We start from the raw sequence: 17,101 nt of genomic DNA on the forward strand, positions 1-17,101 counted from the left end.
AGGACCTATATATTGTGGTTAAATTTAATCAAATAAAGGAAGTGATTAATTCGGAATTTCTCAATTTGGAATCAAAATCGGATTGGATTCAAATTTGGATTCTACATATGTCTCGGTATTTTGGCCATAACTTTCAGTTCAAATATCCGATTGAGGTGATTCAAGCGGCACTGGAAAGCTAACTCATATTGCTACAAATCATTGTGAAATATAATTTTCCTTATTCGGAGCGCCACAATGCCAAAATCGTCCTGCAAGATAGGAACGCAATTTTGGGTGAATCCTATTCCGATTTGGACTTAGGTTTTCCTTATCCTAATTGGACTTGGACTTAAATCTCCGAAATTTCTAGGATTACTAGGGCTTCTAGGACTCTCTTAAACCCTATAAATAGGCCCTAAGCATTGAGAAAGAAGACACACCGCTTCCTAGAGCTAGAAATCAGAAATTTGTCTTTGGAGCTTAGAAACTCATGAGCGGCTAAACCCCTTCATGGGGTGTTGATGTAACCCTATCCAAGCACAATGGTTTGATTGTATTTAATTTCTAGATTTTCAATTTATGCATATTGATTGTATAACTATGATGATTGCTACAATTGATTTCTATTCTTCATATTAAATGCAATTGTTCTTAAATTTCAATATCAATATTTGTGAAATTCTTCTCTTGTCATAGAAAGTATTTTACTTTTGTTGATCTCAAATCATTCTTGTTTTCTGTGATTATGAGGATGATGGTTATACAATGGGTTTAATTGACATATGATCAATAGGATTTGATAGGCCATGCCTAGGGAAGACGGATTGTACTACACCCTAGTTTAGTGTAATTTAGGTAGACAGTCCGTGCCAACCGAAGATGGGTTACACTTATTCATTGATTGTATGTATCCTGTTAAAGAATTTGATAATTTATACCTAGGGAAGACGGGCCGTACCGCATCTTAGTGGTTAGGTGGACGATCCGTGCCAACCGAAGATATATTATGCTTATTCTTTAATAAGGTAGTTTCTTGTTTATTTATAGCATGCATAGAATGAATTTCTGAGATTAATTATGATTAACTATTGTTATGCGAATAGAGGTGAAGTCAATACCCTACACTCTCTCTCTTATTTTAAATCTCTTTTATTTTCATGCACTTTAATTTTAAAGAAATCAAATCAAATATCTTTTTAATTAAGTTAATTTTAATCTTTCGAATTTGATAACAAAACCCCTGCAGTCCTTGAGGTTCGACACTCTCTCTATAACCGTATCCTACAAAGATTCGTCCTATTGCGAGTGGTTATTTTTATAATTGATATTTTAGGTCACAAAAATACCACATCAACGACCCGCTTAATTAAATATGACTATTTTTTTTTTTTTTTTGAAAACATATCATGGATGAAACGAATTGTTGCAGTGGCATGGCAATACCGCAATATGCCATGAACTCACGCATTAACCTAGTTCACATAATAAACAAGTCTTTATAGTAATACATGTATCATATCTATGATTCATCAGAGTCCATATCAATGCGTTCCAAGCAGTGGCAGAACCAGGATTTCAGGTCAAAGTGGGCAAAATTAAAAAAAATCAAATTGAACAAAAATTGAATAAATTTTTTAAAGAATATAACTTCTTTCTTTTTCTTTTTTTTCTTTTTTTTTTTTTTTTTTTTTTTTTTTTTTTTTCAATTTTCAAACACTTCAATTACAAACGAGTCTTCTCCTACTTAATATGAGCTCATTTAGAATTTGATTAGAAATCAATGAAATTATTATTGCTCTCCATAATCTTAGGTAACTACAATTATATATTTATACAACTAAAATATGTAACAAAAACTATATATATTCATAAACTATTAATTTAAAACTTCAATCTAAATATAGAAGTTTAATCAATGTAACATTTTGATGACATACCTCTCAAGCTCATAAAACAATAACTAAGCATTTGATTTGAATTATTGAATGCTTGAAGTTATAAGAAGAAATCGTAAATCACAATTTGTTGAATTGTTTAACGGCTTCTGAAGAATGACAATCAACGAAGCAATTGTAAATCAATGTTTTAAAAATTAGGAAAAAAAAAAAAAGGTAAAATCATTCACTATGATTTACCAATATAATTTGCAATTAGCTTATTATCATATCAAAATTAACTCAAAGGTTCTTGAGATATGCTAAAAATCTATTTACTCCCTACAATCAAATTTTGTCCACTAATTTAACAGATATTCCAATACTCTGATACGTTAGAAACAATAAAATTGTAACATGTGTCATATTTAAGTCATGTCACACTAACCAAATCTATTAAGTCAGTAGACATTATTTGATTGTAAAGAGTAAATTATTTTTCTGGCATACCTCAAGGACTTTTGAATTCATTTTGATACCGTAGAGAATTAATTGTAATTCAGGTAAACCATAAAAAATGATTTTACAATTTTTCCCTAAAATCCAAATACATTCCTAACTAAGTTTAAAGGGAAAAATATAAAAAAGCCCCCCAAACTACCAGCCGTTTTCGATTTAGCCCCCTAATGTTCCAAAAGTGATAAAGTAGCCCCCTAAACTACCAAACTATTGCATTTTGGCCACTCCGTTAGTCAAAACCGTCAGTTTGGACGGAAACTGCAAAACGACGTCGTTTGTTACAGGTAAGTTACTACAATGCCCTTTTGGGAAAAATATAAAAAAGCCCCTCAAACTACCAGCCGTTTTCATTTTAGCCCCCCAATATTCAAAAAGTGATAAAATAGCCCCCAAACTACCAAACAATTGCAATTTGGCCACTCCGTTATTCATTACCGTCAAATATGATGAAATTTAAAACTACATCGTTTTGGCAATGGTAAGTTACCAAAATGCCATTTTTGGAAAAAAATATCATATTAAAACAAGCAAGCAAAACGGCACCGTTTTTCTTGAAATTAGGGTTTCCTTACACTTACCAAAATGATGCCACTTTGGTAAGTGTTAGGAATTAAAAGAAAAAACCCTAGACCCCACGTAGGTGACCCACGAAAAAACCCCCAACCCAGTTTATCTTTGTCCCCAAAACCGCCGGCCACCACGTCGTCTATCTCCGACAGCCTATAAATCTTACCCATAACTCAATCTTTTTATTGTATTTCATAGTATAGCTGTCGGATCGGTGTTGTTTATCTACGAACGTAATTTTTTTGTTTGATTTCTACAATGGGTAAGAATTTTTCGGTGGCGCTTCGTAGCTAGTGGATGGTGTGGCCGGCGGTGATGGATGGTGGTGGCAGGGGCAGTCGTTTTGAGAGAAAGAGAGAGAGGGGCGTTGCCTTTTTTTCACTTGAGGGAGAAGGTTGCCGGAGATAGAACGATGTGGTGGTCGGCGGTTTGGGGGAGAGAGATAAACTGGGGTTGGGGGTTTTTTCTGCGTGGTGTCTAAGGTTTTTTCTTTTTATTCCTAACACTTATCAAAACGGCGCCGTTTTGGTAAGTGTAAAGAAATCCTAATTTCAAGCAAAACGGCGCCATTTAGCGTGCTTGTTTTAATATGATTTTTTTTTTTCTAGAAAGGCATTTTAGTAACTTACCATTGTCAAAACGACGTAGTTTTGAATTTTCCATCATATTTGACAGTAATGACTAACGGGGTAGTCAAATTGCAACTGTTTGGTAGTTAGGGGGCTACTTTATCACTTTCTGAACATTAGGGGGCTAAAATGAAAACGGCTGGTAGTTTAGGGGGCTTTTTTATATTTTTCTCAAAAGGGCATTGTAGTAACTTACCCATAACAAACGACGTCGTTTTGCAGTTTCCGTCCAAACTGACGGTTTTGACTAACGGAGTGGCCAAAATGCAATAATTTGGTAGTTTGGGGGGCTACTTTATCACTTTTGGAACATTAGGGGGCTAAATCGAAAACGGCTGGTAGTTTGTGGGGCTTTTTTATATTTTTCCCAAGTTTAAACCAGTCAGTTTTTTTAAAAATTAAACCCTTGTAATGTTGTAAGTTGTAGCTTGTTTAGGCATTCGGATTTTGTCAATTGGCCTTCTCACCAAACGTAGTGGTTTGTCAAATAGTTTGTTGGTATTTTTTTTTTCTTTCTAAGTTTCCCAAGTGTAGGCACGTTATGCTTTCTTTTTTTTTTTTTTCTAAGGCGCATTATGTGTAATCGATAGCTCAGAGGAATTAGTTAGACGGAGTGAGTTAGGTCATTTAAAACGTTTGTTTGGTAAACACAAAGCTTAAAATGGTGCCTTTTTTTTTTTTACAAAAGATTAAAACATCATCTTCAACGTTTGTCATCTTCAACCTCTGTCTAACCTAATTCTAAAATGCCTGAAAGTTGAAAGTGTTAGAAGTCCCACATTGCCTGGGTATTAAGGAGATTGTCCATTTATAAGGTGAGGGGAAACCTCAACTCTTGAGCTAGCTTTTGGGTTGAGTTAGGCCCAAGACCCATTTCTAACAACAATGACAGAATGTAACCTATAAATTTGTTCTCTTGAAAAATATTTGGTCATTGATGAATATCTGTAGGTGGGCAAACATGGCATCTGAGAAAATTTTATTGGGGGTACGGAGAATTTTTTGAAGGTGAGGGGGAGCATTTCACCCTCCTCGACCCCCTCCCTCCGCCCCTGATCCCAAGGAATAACTAAGACCCTCATCAGAGGGCAAATATTAAAAACCCAATTAAAAGGCAGTCGTAACTAACAATACTAAATAATAATAACTATAGCAAAAACTTAAAATTTCATAACACAACATAATATAATATAGCGCAAGCATATATAGTCATCAATTGTCTCGTTCTAGGACTAATCATGAAGGCAAATGTCTTTTTTTTTTTTTTTTTTTTTTTGTTGAATCGGAAATATCATTAATCAAATAGATTCTTGCATGGCAAGTACACGTGGAACATTACATGTAGGAAAATCTGTAGTCCATAGAAATTCTGAGGACAGCGTTAAGGCATATTTGGCAAGAGAATGAGCCTCCACATTAGCTTGACGGTGAGCATGAGAAATTTTCCAGTCCATCAATGTAGACAACTGCTGTTTAGCTTCCTGCACCATAACTCCATAGCTACCAAGTTACAATCGAGCAGCTGATGTATGAGTCCACGGTCTCAGTAAGTATAGATAGTACTGACTTTTCCAATGAGCCAACCTCCCACCACTACATAAATTTATAATAACGGCTACATAGACATAACTGATAGAGTAAACACCGTAATCTTGGGAGTCATTTGAAAATGAATTAATTAGTTGTGGATGTATATGTATACACATACAAACACATCTAATTCATACTTCTATACATTATATAGCTCAGATATACCCATAAGCGTGTAGTCACTATTTTAGGTGAACACATGATCATAAGCATATCCAAGCAATAAAACGTATAGTACAAGTTATCACGTGCATTCTAGCTGTAACGCTATACATATGATCGGTTACATCTCCCACCACATATGCATATTGATACATCTAACATAAAAATCATCATAAAAACATCATACGCAAAACCATACGTCACAATATCCAAATGCTTCGTTACATCTCCTGCCACATATGCATACTATTATGTCTAGCTAAATCTCACCCAAAACAAATCATCATCATCATATGACATTATGCCATACTTGCTCATACTTCATCGTTATCATGTACATAACTTTCATGCCATTCTACTTCTACATCGGTACCTATTACCATAATTGTGCAATTCTACTTCTACATCGGTACCTATAATGCCCCTGGATATTTAATACAAAACAATGATTAAATTATGTGCGCCGCCCACACACTTGTTTACTTTCGTAAACAAGTCCCAAGAAATCTAACTATAACTCACCAGAATAAATTAATAAAAATAATAAACCTAGGAGTTATGGTAGAAAATCCATGTCAACTATTGGTCATCGAATGTTATTGGTCAACACCCAATGGTCTTTGATTTGGTCATCGTACGTTTAGTGTAGTCCTTAGTCAAACGTTCACACTAGGGTTAACATCGAATGTTCAGTGATCCCCTACTGAACATTCATCTAGAGGCAAAAATAAGGTTTGTTTGGTTGTTTTCTTGAAATAACAATGGTCTTTAAAACATTGCAAGTGATGTTGGTTTTATAAAATATTTACCAAAGATATCTATTTTCTTAATGGCTGGGATTGGGTTTTAAAGTTTTAGGGCATCACAACAACCCAGTACCGTATTTGTGCAATTCTTCATTCTCATCTTCATCATTTAGTGCCATATCGTTCAGGTCATGTTCTTGCTCATGCTATTAAATCTATGAACTCATATACTAATTATAACACATATCATAAAAGTCATGGATTCAGATGATTCAATAGACATCCTAACCTTCTGCATTATAAATCTATGACTTTTAAATCCTATGCTGACTCGAATAAAAGAAGGGTGAGTTAAATCTTGTGTTTTGTTAACATGTGTTTTTTTTTTTTGTTTCAAGTTGATGTGTTAACTTTTGAATGGTGGGCATAAAATTATTTATTTGTGTCAAGACCGCATTAAAGTTATTCTCTAACACAATTGGTAGTTTGAGAGTCTGAAGGAATAAGTGTAATTTTTTCATTATTTTTTATTTATTTCTGATTTGGGTCCTTGGCGGTGCATGTTAAGTAGATAGCACCTTCAACATCCAAAGAAACCCATCTTGTTGGTAACAAAACAAGGGCCCAATGAGTTTGTCACTCCTCCAGGGCTATTCTTCAGCAGAAGAAGAAGAACAAGTACAAGAACCCGAACATGCCCATCTCCAATACCCCAACTCTTCCGACGACGACGACGACGACGAAGCCTACGCCGTCTCGGTCAACGACAAGTCGTTCGTCGACCTCCCACCACCCTCCTCTGGATCCGGTCTTCCATCGGCCCTCGACGTTTTCTCCGAAGTACTTTTTGGACTCCCCTTTCTTTGTTATTCTAGTTTCCCTTCACTTTCTTGGTAATCAAGCAGGGAATTGAGCGTTGAACGTTTTGGTTTTTCGGCCAATTTTTTTCTGACTTCGTTTGTTTTTCCTTTGTGCTCCGAAGATTTCAGAGCCGCCGGCGTTTCTGAACAATAGCGTGGAAGAGTACGGTGTGAAGAGAGATGTGGATCAGCCGCAAGGAAGGCACGGTGGCCGGAGGAACAGAAAGGACAAGAAAGACTTACCTACCGGTAATTTTGTTTCTAATGCAAAATTTTACGTTGCTCAAGCTGTTTCTATTTTTATTTTTATTTTGTTATTTTATGATTTAGAATTGAATTGATTATTGTTCTTTAATTTGGAAATAAAAGAAAAAAAGTAGAAAATGATGGATTAATAAGGAATTTGTAAAGCATTCACTGATGTAAAACATTTTTGGCTGAAAACATTTTTCTAAAAAATACTGATTTTTTGGTGTTTGATTTTTGTCCTTGAAAACATTTTTCACTATTTGGTTCACGTTGAAAATGTATTTAGGAAAACATTTTTTGCTGGTAGGGGTGGGCTTGGCAGGGGTTTGGTGCGGACGAGAGAGGAGGGGTGGTGTGTCATAGTGTGGATGTTCACGTAGAGGAGAGGGTTTGAAGGAGATGAGAACGGAAAAGGTTTTACGCCTTAAGAAAATGTAAACCGTTTTACGGAAAATAAAGAAGTGCTTTCTTCTTGTATTACCAAATAGCAAATTTTTCAGTACGGAAGGCAATTCTTTTTGGTAATACAGAAAGTAACACAATTGACTTCTTGGAAGATTTGCGTAAAAGTTTCCAAACATTCATCATCATTGGCACGTCTATATTGATCAAAAAGATTATTGACATTCGCTAGTTAAAATAAGTGTATTCATTATTACTTTCCTATGCACAAGCATAAGAGTGGCTAGGGAAGGCATACTGGAGTTTTGGTAATTTGAAAATAATAAGCCTTCGTCTTAGAAATTTTAATATCATGTCTTTAGAGAATAAAAGTACCAATGTTTAATGCTAAGACCATAATTTGGAAAAGAACATAAACAACTTTGTATGGTGCTTATATCATCAATTGTTATTTAAGATTTTATCTTTTTGAGTTGTTGCATTCTCGAAGAGTAAGGCAAGGAGGTGAGGATAAAATTTGTTGGATTCCTTCTAAAAGGAAATATTTTGAAGTTAAGTTTTACTATTAGGTTTTATCTACTCCGGTGAGTTTTCCTTTTCCGTGGAAGAATATTGGAAAGTTAAGGCTCCCTCGAGAGTGTCATTTTTTGTGTGGACGCGACTTTAGGAAAAATCTTCACTTTGGATAATTTATGAAAGCGAAATGCTATTGTGGTGAATTGGTGTTGTATGCGTAAAAAAAGTGGGGAGTTTATTGATCACTTTCTTCTTCATTGTGAGGTGGCAACATAATTGTGGAGTGTGCTTTTCTAGTTGGTGTTGCATGGGTCATGCCTCGTAGGGTGACCGAGTTGTTGGTGAGTTGGAGGGGACAATTGGAACACCTTACTGGTTTGAAAATGGGGAGACTGGCTCGTTTGTGTTTCTTGTGGTGTATTGCGGAATGCAAAACACTTTGTAGGTCGTGAGACTGAGATGTAGAGTTGAAGAAGATGATGTTCCAATACTTTTATACTTGGAGAGTAGCATGGAATATTTTGCCTGTTTTTTATTTTTTTGAGTTTTTGGAGTTTTGTTCTTCTTTCACTACACTTTAAAGGTTATTTCTGTATACTTCCTATGTACTAGAATTGCGCATGTATGCTCTTTTAATGAATTTGTATTACTTGCCAAAAAAAGATTCCCGCTCTTTTAGTGTATTTTTTAGAAAATATTTTTCACATTTTTCTCTGTTTGGTTTATTGAAAATTATTGATCAAAAGAAAAGTTTTTCATGTTCAACAGAAAATTGTAACGGATTATGCTTGTTGAAAAGTAAGCCATTTTCGGACCAAGTCTGTGTACCTTCTCATCTCCCTTCTTAATCTCTTACTTGTCTATGTTGTCGTTGTCACCTCGTCACTCCTTATCGCTTTCCCCCACGCACTTCTCCATGAAGCCGCCACCACCTCCCTCCCCCAATTCCATGTACCCCCCCCAAAATACAAGTTAATCAGTAACAAGGGGAAGAAAACAATACAAGAAATGGGGAAATCAAGCAACAATACCTGAGGTTTCCTAAAAATTATATAGATGTTACTTTCTATATTTGAAGACCGAAAACTGTAGTTGAATATACATTGACTTCGATAGAGATAACTCTAACTATGTAGTAAATTTTTGATAGAGATAATTATAAATTTGTGTTTTTTATTCATTTAGTTTTTAATTTTATATTTGAAAGTATTTCCATCATTTTACGTCTAAATATGCACATGATCGATATTCTGTTTGATTTAAAAATCTTGACTAATGGAGGGGTTTTTTTTTTTGTCAAAAACTGTTAGTTTAAGGAGGTTGAGTGTGACAGGTGGTAGTTGGTAGGGGCAACGTCTAAATGAGTAGTAGTTAAGGGTGGTTAAAGGTAATTAACCCTTATCATAATGATGAAACTTCTGCAGTTTCACATAAGAAGTGATAGAATTGATGGGAATCTTCCATATAGTGGATGTTCCTGATACTGATGCCTTCAGCTTCTGTGCACTAAAAGCTCTTATGCTAGAGGAAGCATGAAATTTATAGATATAAGTAGAATCTAACTGCTACGTTAGTTAGTATTTATGACTCATGCATATAATAATTCTATGAAGGCACTCATCAAAAAAATAATTCTATGAAGGATGTTGTGTTTTCTCTTTGTTTTAGGTTATCAACTCTTATCTCAACTTAATCGTAACTGTCTTTAATTCTAAGAAAATATTTTTGACTTGACCTTATACTGTCTATAGGTGCTGTAGTGGAGGCCAAAGCTCATCTAGTTGGAATCCATGAGCGAGTAAGAAGTGATATTGTGGGTAAACAACCTCCTGCATCATCAGTTTCAAGCACAACGCAAGGAGGCAAGCGTGTGGCAACTGCAACCAATCCTAATGCAGAGGATGCTGCAGAGCTACTGAGGTATACCTTGTTTTTTTTCTTAATATTGTAAGTCAGTGAACACGATTTTACTTTCTGCTGAGTGTTGACCATGGTACTTTCTTAACATTTATCTAACCCACTATATGTTGGTTCATAAAACCCTCTACCTCTCTGAGGACCAAAGCAAACCGTGTGTTGCATGTCGATCTCGTGTTTGAGGACTAGACATATCTGTGCTGCATTTTTCACAATTGTACTCTGTCATAGCCCAAGTGTTTCTGTTTTTGTAGGATGTGCCTGCAATGTGGAATTCCCAAGACTTTCTCCAATGCTCGAGGAATGGTGTGCCCGGTATGCAGCGATCGCCCTCCTGCCGACACCAGCAACGAGTCCAAGAAGAAGGGTTCCATGATAAAGGATAAGGAGAAGAATAAGAGGATGAAGGGCCAGTCATCTCATGCCACGTGGAAAAGCGAAACGGAGATGCAGCTTCGGCAGCAGTTTGATTAGCAGGGTTGAGCCGAGTATTCTTCAGAGTACCTGGAATGATGTAATGTACCATTTTTTTAAATCATGAAGAAACACTTATTATGTATGATCAATGAATGGAGTTGCTAACAGTTTGATTAGGTGCAGACCAGGTCCATCAGGGCATGTATGCGATGTACAATATATTTTAGCTTTTGTTTCAAGATGTCATATGCTTTTTGCTTCCTTAGTTACTTGCTTTTATGCTTTGCACTTGCTGTTCTCTAATTTTAAGTGAGAAATTGCTTGGGTTTTTCTCCAAGACGATTGACGATTGTGAAGTCCATCATGCATGACAATTTGAAAAGCTTCAAAATTGGGAGGATGTGATTTCAATCAAAACCCTATATATATATATATATATATATATGATTGAAGTGAGTGTTTTTATCATGTCGTCTTGAATCGGTGAGACTATTCGGAGATTAAAGATTTTTATAATCCTGGAATCTTCAAAGATATGTACGGTGAACTTGATGGTGTGTGAAAATCTCAAATTTTAAATAAAAAATGGAGGTTCAGACAACATATAAGTTGTTTGAACCAAAAAAAAAAAAAGGTTATCAAACAAAAAACACCTTTTGTTTAACTAGAGGGTAGAGACTGCTATATTTTCCATTATATCGACGTCGCACTCTTCATTATCCGGTTGGCTTTGGTCCAAGTTCTATTCAGATTTTGTGAAAAAAACCTAATAATATATCAAACGAAAACAGTTTTTTGGTTTTTAAGAAGAAAAAACTGTTGTTGAAAATGTCATCTAATAACATGCTCTTAAGTTTTCCCGCACAATTAACACTTTAATTTGATGATCCTAGCTATGGAATTTTCATTTACACTCCCGAGCAATATGATGTTATTCTCCGTTCTTGTCCACTTACCTTAAAACAAAAATGGTAATGCAGAATGCAAAATTCATCAAATTTTAGAAATGTGGAAACTACATTTACTCCCCTCTAATTACCAACAAATTTGCAATTTTTTTTTTCTTTAATGTTTTAATTTTTGCAATGTTCACCCTAATCTACTATTGAGCCAATCTCACTGCAAGAACAATTCGACTTTGTTCTAATCGGGCAATTGCAGCATCTCTCTCTCTCAGCTTGCTGTTGTATTTAGCCAATGAGGTGGCCGAGCTAAATCTTTTCTTACAAATTTTTTTATTTTAAAAATGTCGATTCTCAAATTATAGAATTTAAGTTGTTTATTTACATCAAAAACCTTGAAAAATGTCATATATTAAAAATGTGGTATGTTAGAGCATTCACAATGGAGTAACCAAATTTTTATGCAAAATGGCTCATTAAAACTCACTTTATCTAGTTTAACTAATGAATTTTTAAAGGCCTCATACATCCGATTAGCTATATTTTTATCTATATCATTTAAATATTATTTTTACTCTTTATTGATTCTATCTTTATTTCTTTCCTAAAATTTGTATTTCACTCTTTATTTTTTCAATGGTAATTCGTTTAACGCAATAATTTTTCAACGATTATTATTTTTCAAATAATCATTTTTGTAACTATAATATTTGTTGGAATATTTTATATTTTCTAAATTAGGTTTATTAATATTTTCCTTAATAAGTTATTTTTCTTTATGTTAGAATATTATTCTCCGTTATTATATTTCCTTGTAAGGTTTATTTTATTCCTTAATTAGTTTAGGTCTACTTTAGGGTATCTTGATCACTACTCATTGTCTCTCTATAAATAGAGAGTTATGTAATATTGTTTGATACAGTGAATATACAAGATGTAGCCCATACGTCTCTGTCTGCTTTTGCTCTCTTTTCTTTCTCTTTCATATTTTAATATTTTATATTCTATATATATTTCAACATGGTATCAAAGCCTATATATTTTAACATGGTATTAGAGCCACATTTCTTTTTCTGTGGCTTTCAATAAAAGTCTTATGACTCTGGTGTTTTCTAGCATTCTCTTATGACGAACTTCCAATTTTGTTGTGATCCACGGCTTTATTCATTGGCAAATCTTGGCACAATGCGGTTTTGCCCTTCATAGGTTCTTTTTTTTTTTTTTTTTTAACGGCTAGTTTCTGTTGTCCGACCTCATTATCAGTTGTGGCTTGGCCCTTTATCGGATTCTTTTAGCTGCTTGTCTCCGTTCTTCGGTATTTCTCCGGCCATCACTTTCAGCCTTTCTCGTCTTTCTTGTTGGCGAACCCTAGCACAATCTGGTTTGGCCATTCACAGGATTAACGGCTAGTTTTTGTTCTTCGACCATTATTGTCAGTTGCGGCTTGGCCATTAACCGGATTCTTTTAGCGGTTTGTCTCCACTCTCCGGTATTTCTCTGAACGTCACTTTCAGCCTTTCTCGTCAACATTGCCTTGATCCAACCATCAACTTTGGATGACTTTAATTTATTATCTTTTCCAAACTCAAGCTTATACCTTGAGTTTGAGGGGGGATGTTGGAATATTTTATATTTTCTAAATTAGGTTTATTAATATTTTCATTAATAAGTTATTTCTCTTTATGTTAGAATATTATTTTCCGTTATTATATTTCCTTGTAAGGTTTATTTTCTTCCTTAATTAGTTTAGGTCTACTTTAGGGTTTCTTGATCACTACTCATTGTCTCTCTATAAATAGAGAGTTATGTAATATTGTTTGATATAGTGAATATATAAGATGTAGCCCATGCGTCTCTCTCCGCTTCCGCTCTCTTTTCTTTCTCTTTCATATTTTAGTATTTTATATTCTATATATATTTCAACATTTTGAAACGGTTGTATTTTATATTTTTCAATGGTTATATTTTTTTTTAAATGTCGTATTTGCCTAAGTTAAGTATGAAAACCATACTCTCATAGCAATGTCAATCATATTTATGAAATATATTTTTATTAAAAATTGTGAAAGAATATTTTGATAATGATCCCTTGAAAAGTGGGAAAAATTTTGGGAAAAAGAGAAAATGGGTGAAAGAAACAATAAAAAAGTAAAATTGCTCAATTGAAAAGTGCTGCTACATGTAATATATATATATATATATATATATATATATATATATATTGCTAATCCAATCAAATATCCATTTTGCTTCTTTTTTTTTTTTTTTTTGGCTAATCCAATGTGAGGTTTTTTTAACAAATCTGATTAGTCATTTTAGATAAAAGTACAATTTGTTTCATAAGGTTTTGGCTCTCTGTATTGTAAAAAAGTTTTGAGCAAAAAACTATCTTTTGGTTTTGGGAAAATTACAGTTTACCCTTCTAAAGTTGACAGCGTTTTTCAATTCGAACACTAAAGTTTCAATTTTTGCAATCCACCCCCCAAAGTTTCAAATTTTTGCAATTTGACCAATTGTATCCAAAGCTTCCCATATTGCCCCTAATTTTTATTTTTTAAAATTTTTATAAAAAAATTTAAAAAAAATTCGGGGTGGCTCTTTGGCAATCTGGCAATTTTTGCACCCCCAAATTTGTTTTTTTTTTTCTTCATAAAAATAAAAATAAAAAAATAAAAATTATGGGCAATATGAGAATTTTGAGTTAATATTGGTCGAATTGAAAAAAATTGGAACTTTGTGGGGGTGGATTACAAAAATTGAAACTTTAGTGTTTGAATTGAAAAACGCTGTCAACTTTGGGGGGGTAAACTGTAATTTTCCCTTTGGTTTTCTGAAGAACAAACGTCTCTACACGAGTGAATAAGAAACCTTTTGGGAGAGAAATTATTTCTAGCTACCTTAATAATATGCCACATTTTTAATAGGTAGCATTTTCCAAGTTGTTCAATGCCTAAAAAGGCCTTAATTCTGTAATTTGAAAATTTACAATTTCTTTGAAATTGTAGAGAATCTTGATCTAGCCGAGCCACCCCTGTTCCGGCCTCCTCTTTCTTCTTCTTCTTTTAAAATTTTTTTAATTCTTTTAATTTTAATTTTGATTTTTAGTTTTTATTTATTTATTTATTAGAAGTATTTTTAGTTTGTGGGTAGTATGTACACTTTTCCCTAAAAATAAATGTTACTTATATTATGATGCTATCACTAAATTTCTTTCATTCTCAAGGAACACATAACATGATTATATCCACTAGTTAGTTAGTTAGTTACTCTTACGTGATACTTCCGTCTAAGTGTTTAAGCGCTATAAAACTTGTTACGGGAATTAAGAGAGGATCAGAATTTGTATTCAAGTTAAATTTTTAGTTAATAAGGATTAATGACAGTTTTATTAGGTTTTTCATAGTTGGGTATTTTCTATCGAGAATTGCTATATGGTATATACCATATTTTTATTCCATAAATATTCTACAATGGCAATGATAATACGACATTTTCAACTAATCATTCAATGTTTTTTTTTTTTTTTTTTTTTCAAAAATGATAGATTAATTCAATAGTTGGTTGAGACTGTCATATTAACATTGTGAGATAGAGATAAAAGAGATATGCTATACATCCTCCCCCGGTTCTTCTCTTATCCTCCCACTTTTCAAAATCATCATTAGATTTGTATGGTCCATCATGTGTAGAACCCACATGACTCCAGAGTTTCAATATTGAATTTAAAAAGTGAGAGGATAGGAGAAGAACTAGGAGAAGAAATAAAACATTTTATTGGATAAAAGGTTGTATCTAGAATATGCTTTTCTATCTTATCTTATTGTAAGTGTTGTAACACTTCGACGTTATTAATAATTAATAAGAAAAATGATAGAATTTATTATTTTTTCAACTAATTTTTAACCATATTCATAGTGAATGGATAAATTTATCATTGAATTTGTGTAGGGTCCACATGAATTTATAAATCTAATAACTGATTTATTAAATTTGTAGAAAAAAAGAAAAAAGAAAAAAGAAATGGTTGAAAGATAGTTTAAAGATGGTCGTGTAACATGTCTCGTAAAATAATGAAAGAAGTTTAGTTCCAAAGATGAGTTTGACGGAGGTCTAGATTCCCATAAACCTATCTAATATATCCCGTTACCAAAATAATTTGGTAACAAACTTTGCATCCTTTTTTTTTTTTTTTTTTTTGACATGTCCACACAAGAGGGTGGGTTCAAATTAATGACCTCCGCTTCATAAGGCGTGGTTCCTAATTGATTAAGCTAATATCAATTAGGTCGCTAATATCTTTCATTATAACACATCCACCTAGACGTTTTTGTACTCTTAGTTTTTAAACTCAAATTGGCTTCTTTGAGTTCAGGAAGGGGTGTCAATTGTACTTAATACTTCGGCTACGGTACGTCTATTACATTCTACTTTACCACACCTCCTACACCTCATAATTAATATCATCATTTTATTGTCTTAAAAAAAAAAAAAAAAAATTATGTTTCTCTCTCTCTTTTACTTTCTATTTTTCCGGCCACTTTTATCAAGATTCGTCAAATCTTAACACGTGCTTTTGGCTTTCATGTATTTGCAGAAGATTAATGCTACGTACTATTCCCGTATCTCCTTCTCATCCTTCTAAGTTGGAATAATTACATTTTGTTGTTGAACTAACATAAAATTATGAGTAATCATATAAGTAAGACTAGGGTCTTCTTAGAGCCATTCCAAATGTGATGTGGCATTTAAAATCACAAACAAATCAAAATTCAATAATGAACATATCAAATTCAGTGATGATTTTAAGTGCCACATCGCATTTGAAATGATTCTAGGAAGACTCTAGTCTTATTTATATCATTACTCTAAAATTATAGCTAGATGTAAGAAGACCTTTTTTTTTTTTTTTTTTTTAATTAAAAAAAAAAAATTATTATTATTGCTTTGATGCAATAAAAACCGCACACAAATACAAGCAGAACCTACACACGAGATAAGAAAGGGACAATCTGGGCAAGGAATAGCGGGCTCTAAAGAGCCATTGATTTTTCCATTCATTTAACATTTTGATGGGTGAGAGTTGAGGTAGCAGATGTTTAAGTTGTGGAGTAATTTTATACATTACACACTCTATTTTCTTTCATATCCTTCAAAAGGTATGTGGATGGTCATAGTATTTAGTGCATGAAAATTGGTTTTTTGATTGAAAAAATCACTTCGCATCGACTTCGAAAAATTAAGAAAAAAAATTGGAGAGTGATGAATATAATTACTCTTAGTTGTGCATTCAAAAGCGAGTTGAACACAACTAGATGCACCATGTCTAATGGGCCATGGCTAAGCATGCAAATGTCAAATACCCTTGCTAAGCGCGGATGTAGCCTGACGGGATTTTACCCGTTATAGTTACAGCCTGATGATGTTGCTCTTTATATATATATATATAAAGAGACCATTGTTGAATGTGAATCCATGCCCTAGTGCATACATATCTAACCACTTTGTAGATTTCCATGAGCCATTGAACCACTACCCTAGATGGTGATGATGCTTTATTACTTGATGACGATATTTCTAATTTCTATTATGAACAATCTTGCGCTTTTTTTGTTTTTTTGGTTTTTTTAGCAATACGGGGAGATTATAGAGGGTGATTTTTCTCATTTCCAATTCTAATAGAAGAGATGATGGGAAACGACCCACTTAATATTGTGGTGTGCTCTGAAATTTGCACATCTAAAAACTTTAGAGACTCCAGCTTTGGAAGAG

General features: G+C 33.6%; 1 protein-coding gene across 1 annotated transcript; it reads left to right on the plus strand.

The window, feature by feature from the left end:
- Positions 1–6,643: 6,643 nt before the first annotated feature.
- On the plus strand, positions 6,644–10,671 carry LOC132179056 (plant/protein). Its single transcript, XM_059591681.2, has 4 exons — positions 6,644–6,909; positions 7,052–7,178; positions 9,848–10,016; positions 10,268–10,671. Exons 1-4 carry the CDS (start codon positions 6,697–6,699, stop codon positions 10,485–10,487), a joined length of 729 nt encoding a protein of 242 aa, XP_059447664.2. The 5' UTR covers positions 6,644–6,696; the 3' UTR covers positions 10,488–10,671.
- The last annotated feature ends 6,430 nt before the right edge of the window (positions 10,672–17,101 follow it).

Source organism: Corylus avellana, chromosome 4 (genome assembly GCF_965113065.1).
Source record: "Corylus avellana chromosome 4, dhCorAvel1.hap1.2, whole genome shotgun sequence".
Lineage (NCBI taxonomy): Eukaryota > Viridiplantae > Streptophyta > Magnoliopsida > Fagales > Betulaceae > Corylus > Corylus avellana.